Below are 18,066 nucleotides of genomic sequence, written 5' to 3' on the forward strand. Positions count from 1 at the left end.
AGGGTTAAACAAATCATGCTTAATTAAAAGGAAACTAAAAAATAAAATAAAAAAACTACCCAGAGAATTAATGAGTGTGAAACATAAATCTAGGAAGAAATTGAAGCTTTTTTTTAACCTGTAAGCGGCGTTTGATCAAGTGAAAGGACTGAGCTAAGGCGGCAACATGACTCCTCCAATCGTCGTCGTTCTTGTCCAGGATGGTCCAATTGTTGCCGAGAATTCCTTATACCTTGAGCCCATCAGAGGTTGAGTAGTGTTTGTGGTGGCGGGTTGAGAAGCCCAAAAGCGAACCAGTGAGGGAAAGTGAGGAACTTGGCGAGACCTATTTGGAATGAACCAGTGACTGGTGTGGTGGCGACACCAGGACCAGGTTGATGAAGCGAGAACGTGGTGCGAGCCTCCGACGAGTTTGTAATGAAACAAGGAGGATCCATGTTGTGACTCTCTCGTGTGTGTGTGTGTGAGAGAGAGAGAGAGAGAGAGAGAGAGAGAGAGAGAGAGAGAGAGAGAGAGAGAGAGATCGAAGTTGACTTCTCAGGGTTGATTGAATTGAAGACGAAGAAGATGGTTGTTGCTTCTGATGATGGTTGTTGCTTCTGGTGTTTTTTATAATTATTATTTTGTTGAGCGCCACCGTTCTGATCCGGTAGGTTCGGAGGGTTTGTTGATTGTCATTGTTCCTCCGTCGTTCAACTGGGCCTCCGGCGTCGGAACTGTTGCAATGGAGATGATCACTGCAAATTGAAAACAACTATGTTCAGAGAAGAGAACAGGGTAGCCAAAACCGTCACTTTTTCCAACCTTCAATGGATCTTGGCGATGAAGAAGGATCGTGAAAGTAGGGAGAAGAAAGTGGGAGGAAGAGGGAGAAAAAGGGTAAAGTCTAAAGTTCTTTAGTGCAAAGTCTAATTTATCCTTGATGTATAGGTAGACTAAAATAAAAGTTTCTCACCCTAGTGAACACCATGAGGTACCAAGAAGATACTTAATTGTAGGCAACAACAAAAAAATTTAGTCCACACATCCAAACTCAACGTGAACCGCAGAAGATGGAAAAGAGGGTGAGTCACATGAGCTTTCTCAAAAGCTGACCACCATACTATTCTTCCCTCCCAACCCTCCATCCAATGGCTTCCACAGCTGCTCCGCAGTTTCTATTATCCAATCCCATCTTTGGAAATCACCCAGCAAGAGGAGCAAAGTTTTTTCTCAGGATAGGAACCACAAACTCTCAGTACACTACTCACGCCTCTCGAAGACCACCCCCTGGAGTTGACACAAGAATCCATTGGAATAACGAAGATGAAGGCTGGATTGGAGGTACCAAGAAGAATGCGGAGGAAAAACCCAAGAACCTTTTGGGTGAAAACTTTGCTGATTTGCTTAGCAGTTCTTCAGGTTCTCATTACGAGTGAGTCTATGTCTATGTATAAGCTGTTAGTTCTTGTCGTTTCTGGTCAATTTTCATCTTACATGTTCTTGCAAAAAAGCTCCAAAATCATTGCAAAGATTACATGTTTTCCCAATTGGTCCCACAAACCGGTTTACTAGCAAATTAAAGTCCCACCACCTATTTTGGTATTAGACTTTTTTATTCTCATGTGCCTATTGACTAGTTGAGTTTCATTTGTTAACTTTCTGATTGATGGAAACAAGCAGATTCTTAGGAGTTTCAGCGGACTCGGATTTAGAAGAAATTAAAGTAGCTTACCGAAGGCTATCAAAGGAGTACCATCCAGACACAACTTCCCTTCCTCTAAAAACAGCCTCAGAAAAATTCATGAGATTAAGAGAGATTTACAATGTTCTTAGCAACGAGGAAAGTCGGAGATTTTATGACTGGACCCTTGCTCAAGAAGCTGCAAGCCGCCAAGCAGAGAAAATGAAAATAAAATTTGAGGATCCTTATGAGCAAGAAGTGAAGAACTGGGAACCTGTTCCAGATATGGTTGACCGGCTAGGTGGAAGGAATATGAAGCTTAGTGATCAAGCAGTTTCTGCCATTACTATTGATATTTTTATCATTATTTTTGCCATATGCTGTATCATATATGTAATTTTCTTCAAAGAACCATATTAGTGCTATAACACTTAACCCAACTGGGACATCAGTATCTAGGAACTTGTATATGCAATACAATAGAATGAAGATTTGAGATATAAGATATAAGATCATATCATTATAAGATTTAAGGAAAGATTTGCCTTTGTCACCTCTGAGCTTTTCAAAGAGCTTTAAGTTTACCGTTACCACATCAAAGTAACAACACCTGCTTCTGCAGCAACTTTGGTGTGGTTCTTTTGAACAGATGCATATTCAACGCATAGTGCAAATACCTCATTGAATCACAAGTTTTCACTATGAGAAGAACAATCAAATTCAGGAAAAGGCAACAGTATATTGATACACATTTTGCAAATTTTCCAAATTTTTTAGCCTAAAATGTCACTTTGCCTAGTTGAACTTTCCATTTCCATCATTTTGATGATGACGAGGTTACATGCATAAAGAGAACACCCTCTAAAGAAAAGAATAAGTGTGCATCAATATGGGGAACCCTACAAGATACGGGTAACTAAAATCAATATGATGATTTGGCATTGTTTATAAAACGAGGGTCAATATGAACAGCAGAGTAAGAATATCAATACACATGACCTAGCACTAGCCTCTTCTACAACTATTGAGCACTCTTTGAAGTTCGAAAGCTTCTCCCTGCTCTCCACTCAATGATCGTCTCTCTAAGCAACAAGCAGTGAGCTGTCTAAGTAACCTCTCAAGATTGGAGTGCAAGCAAACTGTTGATCCTTTCATATTTGTAGACAATATCATGGCATTTACTGTGTCGGCTACAATTTCACGCTGTGAGTCTTTTAGAAGATATCCTACGGAGGATTCCAGTGGTCGTTCATATGCCAGCAAAGCAACACAGTCCTATAGAACAAAGAATCCAAAGCCATGTATCAGTACTAACATAGTAATCAGAGAGTCCAAGAAACATACAAACACAAAACTATGACTTCTTGGACTGTGCAATATACGCTCAAAAAGATTATATGGCTATTTGATTCATGCAACAGACAGGTAAACCCATAGGAAATTTGAGATCAGCAGGGGATAATAGTGAAGCAGTAAAATTTATAATATGATAAGAAAAATCACCTGAACTAAATCCTCAAACAAAGGCAACCCAAAAAAATTTGACAATTCTTTTCTTCCATATTTGACAGCCTCTTCCAGGGCTCCAACCTAAATATCATAAGACAAAAATGAAAAAATATTAATAAAGTATTCAACTTGGGTGAATTATATAGGGATATATGAAAAAATATCATAAAGTATTTGAAAGGGCATTCGAAATTTTGAATAAGTGACAGGAGATAAATAAATAATGTCAATAAAACTTAACTAATTAACAGAGAACCAGCCATGGAAATTAACAGCCTAAATCCAAACATATTACTAATATCAAATAAAAAACATCAAGGATTGCAGAGATACTAATGGAGTACAGGAGTAAAGTAGAACATGATTCAAATAGTTACAGAACTAAATATTGAAAGAAATATACCCGAACTAATTCAATAAATTTTTGACAATGAAGCAGGAAACATGTAGCTGATGTATTGCCCTGCAGTAATCAGAAGTGATCGTCATGCCTCATGAGATAAGTATAATGAAAGAAGATTCTTGCAGCAGATATATATCAAATCAAGATATGCAAGCGCTACATGACCTCCCATTACAAGTTAGTAAAAATATGATATAAGGACCAACCACTCAAGTATTTCAAGTTTCAACATGAAAACCTAAGTCAACTTGACCATGTACTGCCACTTTAAACAGAGGTGATTATTTTTTAACTCCATGAAAGCAGAAAGAGTGACCAACAGAGGGAAACAAAACACCGTGTGATCTCTCCATTGTACTACAGTTCCAACTATAAAACAGAACATGACACAGTTCACAATTTCAGTGCAGCATAGCATTATCAGCTATAATCACTACAAAGATTCCTTCTTAAAGCAATTTCTAGTACAAATATATTAAAAACATATATACCCCTTAGCAGACTTGTTTGCATCTTTAATCAGTAAATTGAAGTCAGATTAGAGCCCAGATACATGAACAGGATATACACTGTAAACAACCATTTTAGTGTGAGAGAGCCCACCTTAAAAATCTGGGGATACCATTCACGCAATTTATCAAATGCAACATCAATCTCCCCATCCCTGATTAGCTTCATTCAAAAAGAAAAGAGGCAAGCCAAATTCAGTTTGTAAATCAGCAATTGTACGCAGCCATAATATCATACTAACAATAACAAAACAAGGGATAGCGAAATTACAATGTCTATCGACAACAATACAGGAACTTCAAAGGACAAGGTTACTAAATCATAATAAACCCAAGTTCTAACAATACAGGAAGAGATTGGAACTTTAATCTATCATTTTGTAATATATTTTGATTCATGTGGTGTGATAATATGAATGGCTGACTTCCTTAAAAATAATAGGAAGACCTCAAAAAAGCATGAACTATACAATGATATCATAATTGAGAATTACAGAACATTATTCAGAAGACAGGAAGAGACGGCTCGGTGTTTAGTTGTGTTCTAATTTCATTTTCAGTCACTATGTTTTCAATGATAATTACAAAAATCAAAATATAACTTTAATTTTCCATTATGTTTCATGTCCACGATTATGTGATGAAAATATGAAAACAGGAAATATTGTTTAGATTATTTTTAGAAGATCCACAGAGATGATCGAAATGAGCCAAAAAGCACCCTCATGAAATAATATCACAGAAAAATAAAATTAGGAAAACCAAATGCCTTTTATCATTCCCTTGTTCCCTATCCTAATTATACACACTGAAAAGAGAAAGATTGACACAAAAAATATGTACCTGCCGTAAAGTCCTTCTGTGATTTAATGTATATGATATTTCCTGCTCATGTATTACATTTTCTTCTTGAGCTATATGTATAGGAGGAACAGTACTTCTACTAGCCGCATCAAATGAATTCAATGTATCTTCATAGCCATAGTGTAGCAGGTAGGAACGGACAATTCTGCAAATACGAAATGATATCAAAGTTGAAAAATATTACTGCGTATTAATTACTTAATACTTGCTATATTAATTCCCAAGAAAGTCATGTATGTCACGCAGCCAAGATGAAATAGACTAATTTCAACCTTCATAAAAGCACAAAAAGCTACAGTGTGCAACACTAGAGAAGTCTTCCTTAGCCCAGGAGAAAGACTTCCCAGTAATTCGATAATAAAACCACAACAATTAGATCTTCCCAGTATTTAGATAAGAAAATAATGTTTGGAACTGAAAGATAAAGCAAGTAAGGCCCTTCAAAGTCATATCAGTTGTCAAACACATTCACGCAAGACACTTCTCAGACTCTATTAACTGTATTTTACAACTTTTTTTAATTCCACTTTTTGACTTCTGACTATATCAATTCTGATAATAGCACAAAAATTAGATAAATAAGAGCAGTTTATTATGTCCATATTTAATGACTCATGCTAATTTTAAAAATATTGATTCCCTCTTTTGATCTAAGATTTGTGTTCTTTTATTAATTTTATTTAAATTTTATGTTCTATATTATATCAGGGCTGTGTGACCCGCGTCCTATAATTTTTTTAAATTTGTCATATCCCGTTCCCCTGTCTATATCATAGCTATCTGTGTCCAGTGTCATATGCATGCTTTCTAAATATAACCCTTATACCTGACACCCATTTTTATTATAATCCTAACTATAACCATTAACCATTATAACAAACACTAATGTCCTCTTTGATGATATAGCAGCTAGCCTTTTGAAACACTAATTTCCTTCCATTTTTACATCCTATTGCAAGTCCTTAAGTGATTTTCCTTATATTAAGGACACTGAAAAGGAAAAACTCATCCTCTCGATGTCTCTTGGAAGATATGCTTTAGAATGAGCTCTACAGCACAAACATGGCCCTTTAAAAATAATTGATATCTCCGTAAAGGGAATGACTACTTTAACCTCAAGCAGCCAGACAATCTCAGTTAGACAATGTAAAAGGCAGAAGAAAACAACTCAAACTGCCAGGAGGTTGAGTAAAACAGTTACATGATGCATTCACCACTGAGTACTTTCCTTTTTTCAGTAAAAGACCAACACAAAGAGATAACTTTGACACAAGGAACATAAACCTATATACACACAGGTAAACCTCATACTTACATTACAACATGACACAGTTCCGTGAGCTATAAAATCATAATATTTTATGAGTTTAAACTTTAAAATCTTTTGAAAATCGAATTTTCCCAAAGGACAAATTGAAATTGAAAAAGTAACCAGTTTGTTGGTGTATATTTTAAACAAAAACAACTGAATTTTCATCCTTTAGGATTAAATTCTAATTTGGACAAGTACACTATACACTGATTAAAGAAGCTTTAAGTTTATCTTTTAGCATTATCAGACTTTCAAGAATTGAACTTTAAACTTCTATGGATTCAGCTTCAAGCTCTAACCAAAACATTTACGAAACGTTGGTACACAGAACGCCATTTGAAACATTGATAAATGGCTATGCACAGTACAAAAGAAACTGGCACTTAAACCCAGAGGCACACAAACTATTAAAGAACTTGTCTCTTAAGAAATGTGTGTTATGTATTTTTACCCAGCAAATACAGGCCCTAGAAATAATCCTAGATATGAGGAGAATTTATAACTCACTAGGCTCACATTTAGTTTAAGAAAAATTATGACGAAGAACAAGAATAATTTAAATGAAATGTAATGGAAATGCAGAAATTACAAAGTTCTTTAAATGTAATTTTCTCTCACCTGTAACTGATAGTTGGTGGCACAGAAATTTCCTCAATTTTCATTTGCTGCTTCATTCTTTCTTGTGCTTCAAATTCCTAACAAACAGTATGAAAAATTAAGAGATATAATGCTAAAGAAAAGTAAATAGCACAGATCTTTATCAACTTTGTTAATATTGAAAGAAGGTTACATGAAATTGGTCTTGGTGACTGTAGGAAACCACATTGACATCATTTAATCTACCATTGCACGCTATTATTATCTTGGATGCATAGGATGTATGATGAGGTTATCTAACTAACATATTTTTTCTTCTAAAAGTCAAGGTAACCAATAAGGTTAAGCCTTTAAGGCTTAAACTAAACTTCCTAAAAACATAAAAATTCAAATAAAAGTTTCATAAATAAGATAAATAAGAATCATTAGTTATCCTTTTCTAGGTCCAAATCTTCTCTTCAAACCAAACCCTTCTAATTATGTTTCCAAGGAAAAGCCTAAAATACCCTCCAAAAATGTCCTCACATTAATTTTCTGGTGGCATATTTGGGTTTTCGTCAATCCAATTGAATAGCGACAAAATAGCATCAAAACGGCCACTATTTACACCGCTTAAGCAGATGCAACAGCCACTGTACTAAATTGCAACGCTATGAAGCAACCAGGTGCGGCCGAGCACCGCTATGGTGTTAGAGCATGCTATTTACAACCCTGAGATGAAGAAGATGAAATTGCGGTAAAAAAAAGGACAGCAAAGAACAAGGAAGTGAAGACAACATGAAATGCAGCCAAATTGGGATTGCTGCAATTCTAGCAACTCAAACCATGACTCCAGCACCAAAATGAAACAAGTGACATGTATATGTGAGTTTCAGAATCACATGAGTTGTATCACAATTTATACGATTCTGATTATACTTAAGCTGAGGGCGAGCCTCGACGCAACGGTAAGATTGCTCCCATGTGACTTTGCGAACACAGGTTCGAGTTGTGGAATCAGCCTCTTGCAATAATGCAAGGTAAGACTGCCTCCATTAGATCCATAAATAGGGTCTGGCCCCTCCTTGGACCTCGCGCATTGCGGGAGCTTGATAGCAACAAGTTTACCCTTTTTGACTATACTCATCCCCAAAATACTTAACCTTGAAAAAAATATTATTCAATACATAAGTTAATATGAACCATCATAATCACACATTCACATTATCAGCGTCATTTACCAACTGTTTCAATTACAAATTCTACTTTTTATGGAAGGAAAATGATTGCCACTGAAAATTATAAAAAGTGAAATGAGGAGCAACATTTTCACTCTTCAAGCTTCCATATTATTTTAAAAAATGCTAAACTTTTAGCAAGCTCCAGCTATATTTTTCCAAAAACTTCATCAGTAAAAGGGACAATTTTTCTACGCATGGGGATTATTTCCGTATTCTTAATTTAGAAAATGCAAAAAGGATACGAAATTGGCTAAGTTTAAAATCAAAAGGTAAAACTAAAATCAATAATAGATTTGCTTGATTTGAAATTCAGGCATTTATCTGAGAGCAGAATAATGAAAAAAACATTGAAAATAAATATAACTCACAACAAGACGCAAGCAAAGCATTGAGCAATGAATTCGAATTCATAGAAAATACAAACAAAAATAGAATCCTTTTCACTAGATGGTTCAGCTAGATGGATCAACAAAGACAAAACATGAACTCCAGGCAAATAAGAACTAACATATGCTTTACGACATGGCAGCTGAGATACAAGGTTTTTAAGTACGTTACTGGGTTAGAAATTGGAAGTAAATTCAAAGGTTTGATCTCTTCAATAAAAAAATGTCTTAAAATATTTGTGTCATAACATCAGAAAGTAGGGTATGTTAAAGACTAAAGTAAGATATATACACTGGGAATGGGATAAACAAAATGTGAAAAAGGATTCTTACCTTTAGGTCAAAAGAAAACGGTTTCTGCCCAAAGTTGACATGCACCCTGTTAGAGATAAATGAAACACACTCCTGAATGACTAAACACCTCAACTAAAAAGAACCTTTAACTAGTCTAAATGAGATAGATAATATTGCAGGGGAACATACTCTTCATTTTGGCTATGAACAGCAATAGTTGGAAAAAGGGGACCCTTGATGTCTTTGTAAACTGTGCCGACGACTTGGCCATTTTTACTGGCAATAATAATCAAACAGAGAGAGAGATTGAGATTGTAAAATGATGATGGATGTTTAATCACATAGAATAGAATGGAAAAGGGAGGGAGGGATAAATAAATACGTGAAAAGGAATTCGTGTGAGGCATAGTTAATTCCAGCACCAACAATATCACCAGATGTATAGGTTGGGCCAAAGGGTTCACCCTTGCCATGTCCACGATAAAGCAAACCATCATCGCCATGATATCCACAGCTATTGGCCTCCCACCTGTGTACAAGAAATCAAGAAACGATTAAGATCTGATCTATCCAATCGGAGAGGAGAGAAAAGAAAAGAAGCAAGTGACGGACCCAGGTTGTCTTCGCATCTTGAAGGTCTCAGAGGTAAAGCCAATGGCAATTTGACCCTTAACTCCGGCATCCTTGACATGAATCTCGAAATAGTAAACAAGGCGCTTGGTTGGAGCAGGCTTGTTAGCCTGAATGACACCAACATCGTGGCCGTGAAGGTTGATGCTCGTGTACTTCACTGACAGTTTGTCGGTGGAAACCACCACAAAACCACCAGAGCTGTTAATGGTGTTCAGTTCGCTGGGTGACTCCTCCATTTGATCATCTTCTTCCATCTCCGTCTCCTTCTCCTTCCGACGACACACCTCCAAGAAGTGCACTCCCAGATCCTTTTCGTTCTCGTTCCCGTTACTCTCCCTCATCGCAAACCCTAACTCACTTTCTCTTTCTCTTTAATTCAACTCAATTGAGATGCTTTTCTTTTCTTCCCTAAAAACAACAACACTTACACGCGCACTTCCCTTCCCTTCCCTTCCCTTCCCTTCCCTTCTTCAATCACAACAACAATCGTCTGCAATTTATTACTTTATTTATGTTTATAATTCACATTTTAATATCAAAATTACATTATTTTTAGAGTTATGATATTTAGTTAATTTTTAATTAACAAATATTTAAAATATAGAAACAGAGGAATATAATTAAATGCATGTGTTTTATCCCATCAGTTACGGACTTCATGGCTCATCAAGCGGTACGGGATGGTTGTCTTCAATGTGTTGTTTATAAGCAACTCCCATTGAGTATTTTTCATGTCTTGTGTGTAGATAATCTAACTTATTAGATTTTTTGATGTACTAGCTTTTTTACCCCGTGCGTTGCACGGCGAATATTGATCTCATTATTTAAGCACGATTAATGAATTAGGCTTAATAGCTCTTTTGGGCCCTCACTTATCACAATTTTTCACTTTTGGTCCCTTTAGGAAAAAATTAGCAAAATTAGTCCCTCATATTTACACACTTTTGCAGTTTTCGTCTAAATAGGGATCATTTTTGCAAACAAATAAGCAATGTGGAGGACCAAAAGTGCTAATTTTTTTATTAGGGACCAAAAGTGCAAAACTGTGATAAGTGAGGGACCAAAAAAGCTATTAAGCCTTGAATTAAGATATGAAAAATTGAAAAATGAGCATTCAACCAAACAAAATCACAATGAGTATTACACAACTTGCAAAATTTGACAAAAACTTTATATACATTTAATCCTAAATATTTTTAAAATTATAAAAAATATACTTAAATTAGATTAAAAATTGTTCCCAAGAGTTAGCAATAGTGGTAAAAGCTAGGAGCCATAAGGGAAGGATGGGAATGAAGAGTTAGCAAAAATTATTAGTTTTTACATGAACTATTTCTTGTGTAGAATGTTTTTCCTCGTCGAACTTTTTTACCATGTAATCTAATCATAAGTATATAGTACTCATTTAAGAAAAATGTTTTAAAATTTGACTGAAAATTTGGCCTCAACTACTATTATTTAGTACTCATTTTAAATTTCAAACTCAAATCTCAATTTTTTTTAACAATTTTTAAAAAAGGAAATTCATTAACTTAAATTGAATATTGACTCATTAATCAATGAGATCATTCTATAAATTATATTTATTTCTTAAAAAATTAAAAGAAACCTAATTAATTATTATGAATGAATTTACAAATGATTTAGGGTGGAAAGAAAAGCGTATTCTGTGTCTGAGCAAAATAATTTAAAATCCGAATGAAAAATTGGATCAAATTACTTTTATTTAGTACCCATTTTAAATTTCAAACTCAAATCGCAAAATTATTTTTTACAATTTTAAAAATAATAAATTAATTAAATAAAATTAAATATTCGCTCCTTAATCTATGAGATCATTCCATTATTTACCTTTTTCCTAAAAAAGGTAAAAGAAACCCCAATAATTATTATGAAAGGAAAAATCAAAATCTATTCATTAAAACGGAACTGACTCTTTTTTTCATCATTCCACTCTGAAATTTCATTTTACCCAATTAGAATGTTTTTTTTTATAAATTGATTATTCATTTCCTTTTTACTTAAAAAACGGATTTGCCTTATTTATACTCATAACTAACTAAATCTGATTTTGCTTAAGAAAGTTGATTATGTACTGCACTCATTAAATTCAATATTTATTTTCTTTTTTCATTAAAACTAAAGGATTAAGCGTTTAAATTTTTTTTAATATCACACCATAAATTTTGACGCAAGTACTATTATTCACAACCAAATTTCAATTTCAAATTTCAAATTTCAAACTCAAATTTCAATATTAAATTAAATATCCACACCAAAATCTATGGAATTATTCTAAATTTTATATTTATTACATAAAAAAGTTAAAGAAACTCCATTAATTATTATTAAAGGAGAAATCAAATTTATTCACTAAAACAGAATTGACATTTTTTAATTTATTTTACCTTGAAATTAAATGTATCCCAATCAAAATGATTTTTTTAAAATTTATTATTCATTTCCTTTTCATTAAATAAACGGATTTCTCTTATTTATATTGATCACAAACTAAATCTGATTTTGCATAAGAAAGTTAATATCTACCCATTATATTTATTATTGATTTGCTTATTTTGTTAAAAAAAAGTATCAAGTGTTTTAAAATCTGACTGAAAATTAGGCTCCAATTACTATTATTTAGTACTCAATTAAAATTTCAAACTCAAACCTCAATTTTTGTTTACATTTAATAAAAAAAGAACTCCATTAACTTAAATATAATATTATGACCTAAAAAATTCTATATGACCTAAAAAATATAATATTCACACCATAATCTAAACGCAAAACAATAAATAACTCAAAGTGCACAAATAAATAAATAAATTACAACATAAAACAACAATCTTTGCTAAGTTGGAAGAAGATGCATCAGCCTTTAATCTAGAAGTAGTTGTCATGAACGGATCTGAACTATCCTGAAATAAGAGTAAAAATTGAAATTCACAATACATAACTATCTATAGTGATAGCATGTGCATATATAATAGTATTTAATTTTATTTTAACTTACATCACTTAATACTAATTAAGTAATTATGTAAGCCGCAACTGTTCAACTCTGTCATCATCAACCAAAATCTGTGAACACCAAAAGAAAAAGAGTATAACCAAATTGTAACATGCTAAACATTAAATCAAGCAGCAAGGTCAGTAGATGAAGATTCATGCCTAAAATATAAAGATGTATATGTTTCCTGAGTTATATGTTTCAATATGCTTTGCTCAAAATAAATGTGAATCAAAAAATTCATAAGGCTTACCTCTCCTTCCTCGTATCTCTTCTTTGGTTTTTAATTGTAGAACAAAACTCAACCAAGCCACTCTGGAAAAACAAACAAAAAAATTCAGCAAAATCTAACAGAAAGTAGGAAGAGTGCAAAAACCTCACTTGTTGTATTCACTCTTGAAGAATCTTTCATATAAGCTCACCATCCCCAATTCCAATTCGCAATAAAAGTCCCATGGTGATGAGGCCTATGAAATTACAGAAGGAAAAGTAAAAAAAGCATCACTCCAATCAAAATCATTTCAATAAATCACACACGTTGCAGATCATTTCATAATGTTCATAGAAATGTAACTATACCCTTATGATATGGCAAGAAACTGGTTGAATCAGAAGCAATACCTGAACTTTTTTTGCTTTTTCAACATTTGCTTCTCAATTTCCCAGTCATCACAACAATAGTTATTTCAAAGCTCTTAGATGATGGTTAAATAATGGAATGATAGAGGAGAAGAATTACATAAGAGAGTTTATATAGATGAAAACAATTAGGGTTTATGTTGTTTGCACGTGAAAAAAGGAAGGAGAATATTGTTCCAAAAAGAATATTCAAAATTTGAATTTATAGGTTGTCAAAATTTTAAAATTTGAATCTTGATTTCAAAAACGTACTTTTTGAAAGGTTAGCAAAATCAGTTTTAATCACATAAAAAAAAAGCAAAATACGTATAACAAAAGTGAGAAAGTTTTTGTTTTTAAGCCTCATGTATGAATAAGAATATTAAACATCTATTAATGTGATTTTGAATGATTATTCCATAGGTAGTCAATGATGGGTGATGACTTTTGTTACAGCATTAATGGAGAGTTTAAAAAAAATTAAACAACAATTAATAGTATTTTGAATGACTATTCCATAAGTAGTTAATGATGGGTGATGACTTTTGATTCAGCATAAATGGACAGTTAAAAAAAATTAATCAACAATTAATGAGATTTTTTATGATTATTCAATAGATTGTCAATGATGAGCCACAAAACCAAAATTAAGGAGAAATTGTCTCACCATAAATTTGTCAGAATGATTTAGAGCTTGACACTTGTCAGCTAATGAGGGAGGGTGAATAAGAGTGAACCTGGGAGTGCCAACTCATCTAAGTGGGTCTCACAGAGTTCTTCTTTTCTATAGTATATAGATTACAAAGGGAAATATAAAGAAAGATACACTAAACTAGAGCATCTTGGCAAAGATGGGGAACCACCAATGGTGGTGGAATCCTCCAAACCTTCCAATCCCAACCTTCGCTAACAGCGAGCTTCACCAAAGCATCCGCAACGGTGTTCTGTTCCCTCGAAACGTAATCAATAGTCACATTCCAATCTCTAGCGAGTAGCTCCCGGATTGCCAATATTTCTTCCTCGTGCCAATGGTCCTGTACGTCCCCATTGCTATTCAAAGCCTGTTGCACCTCCAAGCTATCAACATAGCAAGCCACTGATCGGAAGCCCAACTCCCATGCGTGTATGAGCCCTTTACGGACCGCCATCGCTTCCGCTCGCCAAGCATTGCCCGCACCCAGGAAAGTTGCAAAACCAGAAACCCAGCGCCCTACGTTGTCACGAATTACGCCACCGCCACCCATCCTGTCATCGCTACGACACCAACTTCCATCAGTCTTCAGCACGACGTAATCATCTCCATGAATGGCCGTCGTGCTTGGCTGTGTAACATCCCACTTTTCGTTATTAGGTTATTTATTATTTTATTTTAATTATTATACTATATGGTAATTTGATAATTTATGTGATTTAATTCGATGATTATTTGATTATGTGATTTAATTAGATGATAAGGTCATTAAGTGATTTTATTAGATAATTAAGTGATTATGTGATATAGATAAATAAGGGTTTTAGGTTTTAAGTGAGTAGTTGGGAGTGGGGCCCATTGTAAGACTATTTAAGTGTTAGGAGTGAATTAGAAAGAGAGAAATCAGAATTTGAGAATTTGAGAAGTTAACAGACAAAGAGAACACGTGAAAAGCAAGGAGAGGAGAAAAGAGAAGAAAACCTAGACTTTGATCTTCAAGAGGTAAGGGTTTGAATTTACCTTGTATAATTGTAGAATAACAGAGGTTGAGTTTAACATGAAGGAACCCCAATCTTCTTTGAAAATTCAGAACTGAGAGACTTTGTTGAGTGTTAACATGTGGTGAGCAAAATTGATTTTGAGCGAAATTGAGGTTCTGGGGAAAATTGGGTTCTGTTCTGTTCGCAGATACCCTAACCGTCTGTGTTGTAGAGAGCATAACTCTCTCTACAGAATTTCGAATTGAGTGAAACCAATTTTGTATGAAAGCTAACTCATAGGGATATGTTGGGTAATATTTTCATAATTTTTGGATTGCTGGTTCAATACCAGAATTATCTAAAAGTTCACTCTGTTTCTGCTCGCAGACACCCTTACAACATGTGCTGTAGAGAGCATAACTCTCTCTACAGAATTCCAAATTGGGTGAAACCAATTTTATATGAAAGCTAACGTATAAGGCTATGTTTGGTAAAATTTTAATAATTTTTGGACTGCTCATTTAGTACCAGGATTATATGCAAGTTTGCTATGTTTCTGCTTATTTCTGTGATTGATTCTGAAACTGATTCTGGTAATTGATGTGAAACATTTGATGATTTCGTGTTGCTAGTATGTTGGTGGAATAGTGAATGATTTGATAATTATATTGAAGTGTTATTTTGCAATTTTGGTGTGATTTCCGTTATGGAATTTGGTGAGAAAATATGTTATATATTTGGGGCTGGAGTGGTCTCAAGTTGCATGTTTTAATTTATGAGTTTTTGCACGAAATACACTTCATTTAGTCAAGAGGTAACGTGTCGGTTTTCATCGGAAAACTGAGGTTTGTCCCAGAACTGGCGTGGTTCTTGAAGTCTGGGGTGGACTTCATTGGTGGTTAACTGTCTGGAGTGGACGTGGTGATACCGCTAAGGTTAAGAATTGGTACCACATGCATACATTCGAGTCTCACACACTAAGTTTCACGTTTTCAGTGATTTTATGTGTTTGGTGAATTGTTGGTGAATTGTTTTGCTGTTGTGGTATAGTCGAATTATTATTCTTCTTAAAACTTATAATTTTCCGAAACAACAATAAGAATTATGAAACTGTCTTGAGAGCAAATATTATAATCACTCAAATTTTTAAAAAAAAGGTGAAGAGTTTATAAAGCAAAATCTGAATTGTTTACTTGCTCTTTGTTATGTTATATTTTATACAATGTAAGTTCTTACCCTTCTGTTGGAATGATGTTCTATGCGACATCGCTTAGATACAGGAAGTAGAGATGTGACTCATGAGGAGTAGCTTCGGAGAGTCTTAGCTTATGTTATTATTATTATTATTATAAAATAAATGTCTTGCTCTGTAATGTAACACTGGGTAGATATTTTACATTACTTTTACATTTCTGTTGAGAGGATTTTATAACTTCTCCTTATAGAAGTTGTTGAATAATTTTCTAAATTATGGCGATGTCGTACTGTTGATGGCCGAAGTGCCTATGAAATTAAGTTCTGAGTATGATGAATTTTACTGGAATATCAAGGAAGATAAACCTATTTAAATAAGTGATTTTATGCATCATAGAATTATCTGGCTGGTTTAGAAATTTTATTGGCAGGAATAATTTATTCTTTGAAAACCATATGAACTTATAAATTTTCAAACATAATCAGTGTTAATCTTAATGAGTTTTCGTGAAGAAGTGTAATACTCTCTTAGATATGTTTTTAAACTCTGATAAACCTTTTTAAATAAAACAATGGGAAAAAAGGGGGTGTTACAGGCTGCGCCGTCGGCATCCCCCACCGCTGGAACTCTTGCACATCCACACGAATACGCTGCATTACTTCCCCGAATCGCCAAGGATCCTCTTCGAAAACAAAGTTGTTACGCCACTTCCAAAGGTTCCATGCGATGGCACAAACTAACGTTGTCTCTTGAACCTGTAGCTTGGCAAACAACCAAAGTCTGAAAGGTGCAGCCGCTGGAACCACAGGTGTTAACCTCGCAAACTGGCTCCAAACCCACACCGACCCTGGACAACGACGGAGGACATGCTCAGCATTCTCTACCGCCGCACCACATCGTAGACACGCCGACGACGCTGCTAAATGACTCCGGTAACGCTTCGCATTTGTAGGAATTGCGTCCCTGCCCACTAACCACAAGAACAATCTCACCTTTCTCTAGCGCCTTGGTTCTCCAAATCATCTTCCAAAGTTGTGATTCGTGGCCACCATCCTCGCATAATCTAACTTAGTTGTTTAATTTTCTTATTAACAAAAAAATTGCATGTATAGAAGTTTTTTTTTTACGGGCATGTATAAAGTCTTTACACAATTGATTCATAGTAATTAAATTTACAAACTAATCACATTTTTTCAAAAATTGAGAGATCATTATCGAATGAATTTATATAATAAACATCATTAATTTAAAAATTATGCTATCCACTCATTTCATTTTAGGAGAAAAGAATATAAGGAAGCTTGGCAAATCGTAATAATTTGCAGTGTTCTAAAAATTATAGTGGATTGACTGCTCTGATTGAGAATCATTCCAATGAACACGACCCAGTTAGCCAAAAAACCATACGATACATGAATCAGTTGAACCGGAGAAAATTGGTGAAAACGAGTTATTTATTTATGATAAAAACTAAATTGTATCGAACCACCACCCCTAACCACCAACAATACCCATAAAACCCCGAAATGGAATTATAGGATGGGTTAGGGGCGCTGTGTTATTTTTGTTATCACTGACAACAAACAAACTGTGGTCGCAGTAGTGAGAGGAAATAAGATAGTGCTGCTGGGGTGGTGGTGCGATTATCATATTCAAAGCAAGATGAGTGAAGAAGATGAAGTTTGATACGAGGAAGATTGAGGGGGAAACTATTATTTTTAAAATAATTTTAGAAAATAGTATTTTTTTATGAAAATGGAAATTACCGGTTAATGGTTGAAAATGAAAATGGAAATTACCCTTTATGTAACTTGCACACAAAAAAGTTGTGCACCCTAGTCAAACACGAGTTGACAGGTGGGAAGGGAACATAACATGACATATGAGTTCCGTTCAGTGTTTGCCATGTTTTTAAGATGGAACGGAACGGGACAAAAAGCTCCAGGAACGAGACACTTTGGTTCCCTGGAAAAAGGTGGAACGGAAGGGAACGAAACGAAACACTCTCTTAAAATTTTTGCAAGTTCAAAACTACCTCTAATTTATATTTAAAATTTTATATATCTAAACAGTTTAAAATCACTTCTAAAATTGAAAGCACTTATTATATTTGTAGACAAAGTTAAATGAAAATCTATTTTTTCAAAAAAATCACTTAAAATAAAATCAATTATTTTTT

At 34.2% G+C, this 18,066-nt stretch overlaps 2 protein-coding genes across 2 annotated transcripts; one reads left to right on the top strand and one right to left on the bottom strand.

Moving 5' to 3' along the window:
- Positions 1-1,004: 1,004 nt before the first annotated feature.
- Positions 1,005-2,148, top strand: LOC130748008 (NAD(P)H-quinone oxidoreductase subunit T, chloroplastic). The gene is made up of 2 exons (XM_057601088.1): positions 1,005-1,414; positions 1,663-2,148. Exons 1-2 carry the CDS (start codon positions 1,131-1,133, stop codon positions 2,081-2,083), a joined length of 705 nt encoding a protein of 234 aa, XP_057457071.1. The 5' UTR covers positions 1,005-1,130; the 3' UTR covers positions 2,084-2,148.
- Positions 2,149-2,344: 196 nt separating this feature from the next.
- On the bottom strand, positions 2,345-9,863 carry LOC130748007 (ran-binding protein M homolog). The gene is made up of 10 exons (XM_057601087.1): positions 9,370-9,863; positions 9,140-9,286; positions 8,947-9,033; positions 8,797-8,842; positions 6,879-6,955; positions 4,928-5,093; positions 4,179-4,247; positions 3,576-3,635; positions 3,167-3,253; positions 2,345-2,938 (listed from the first exon to the last, which is right to left on the bottom strand). The coding sequence occupies exons 1-10, from the start codon at positions 9,729-9,731 to the stop codon at positions 2,669-2,671; spliced, it is 1,371 nt and encodes a 456-aa protein (XP_057457070.1). The 5' UTR covers positions 9,732-9,863; the 3' UTR covers positions 2,345-2,668.
- Between the last annotated feature and the right edge of the window lie 8,203 nt (positions 9,864-18,066).

Source organism: Lotus japonicus, chromosome 3, assembly GCF_012489685.1.
Source record: "Lotus japonicus ecotype B-129 chromosome 3, LjGifu_v1.2".
Taxonomy (NCBI): Eukaryota; Viridiplantae; Streptophyta; class Magnoliopsida; order Fabales; family Fabaceae; genus Lotus; species Lotus japonicus.

Bases quoted from the DNA above. Each gene is read 5' to 3' on its own strand.
- LOC130748008 (XM_057601088.1), top strand. From the start codon at position 1,131: ATGGCTTCCACAGCTGCTCCGCAGTTTCTATTATCCAATCCCATCTTT. The intron at 1,415-1,662 runs GTGAGTCTATGT...GGAAACAAGCAG, and splicing joins TCTTCAGGTTCTCATTACGA to ATTCTTAGGAGTTTCAGCGG.
- LOC130748007 (XM_057601087.1), bottom strand. From the start codon at position 9,731: ATGAGGGAGAGTAACGGGAACGAGAACGAAAAGGATCTGGGAGTGCAC. The intron at 3,254-3,575 runs GTATATTTCTTT...TATGATATTTAG, and splicing joins AATTTATTGAATTAGTTCGG to GTTGGAGCCCTGGAAGAGGC. The intron at 2,939-3,166 runs GTGATTTTTCTT...TTTGTTCTATAG, and splicing joins TGTTTGAGGATTTAGTTCAG to GACTGTGTTGCTTTGCTGGC.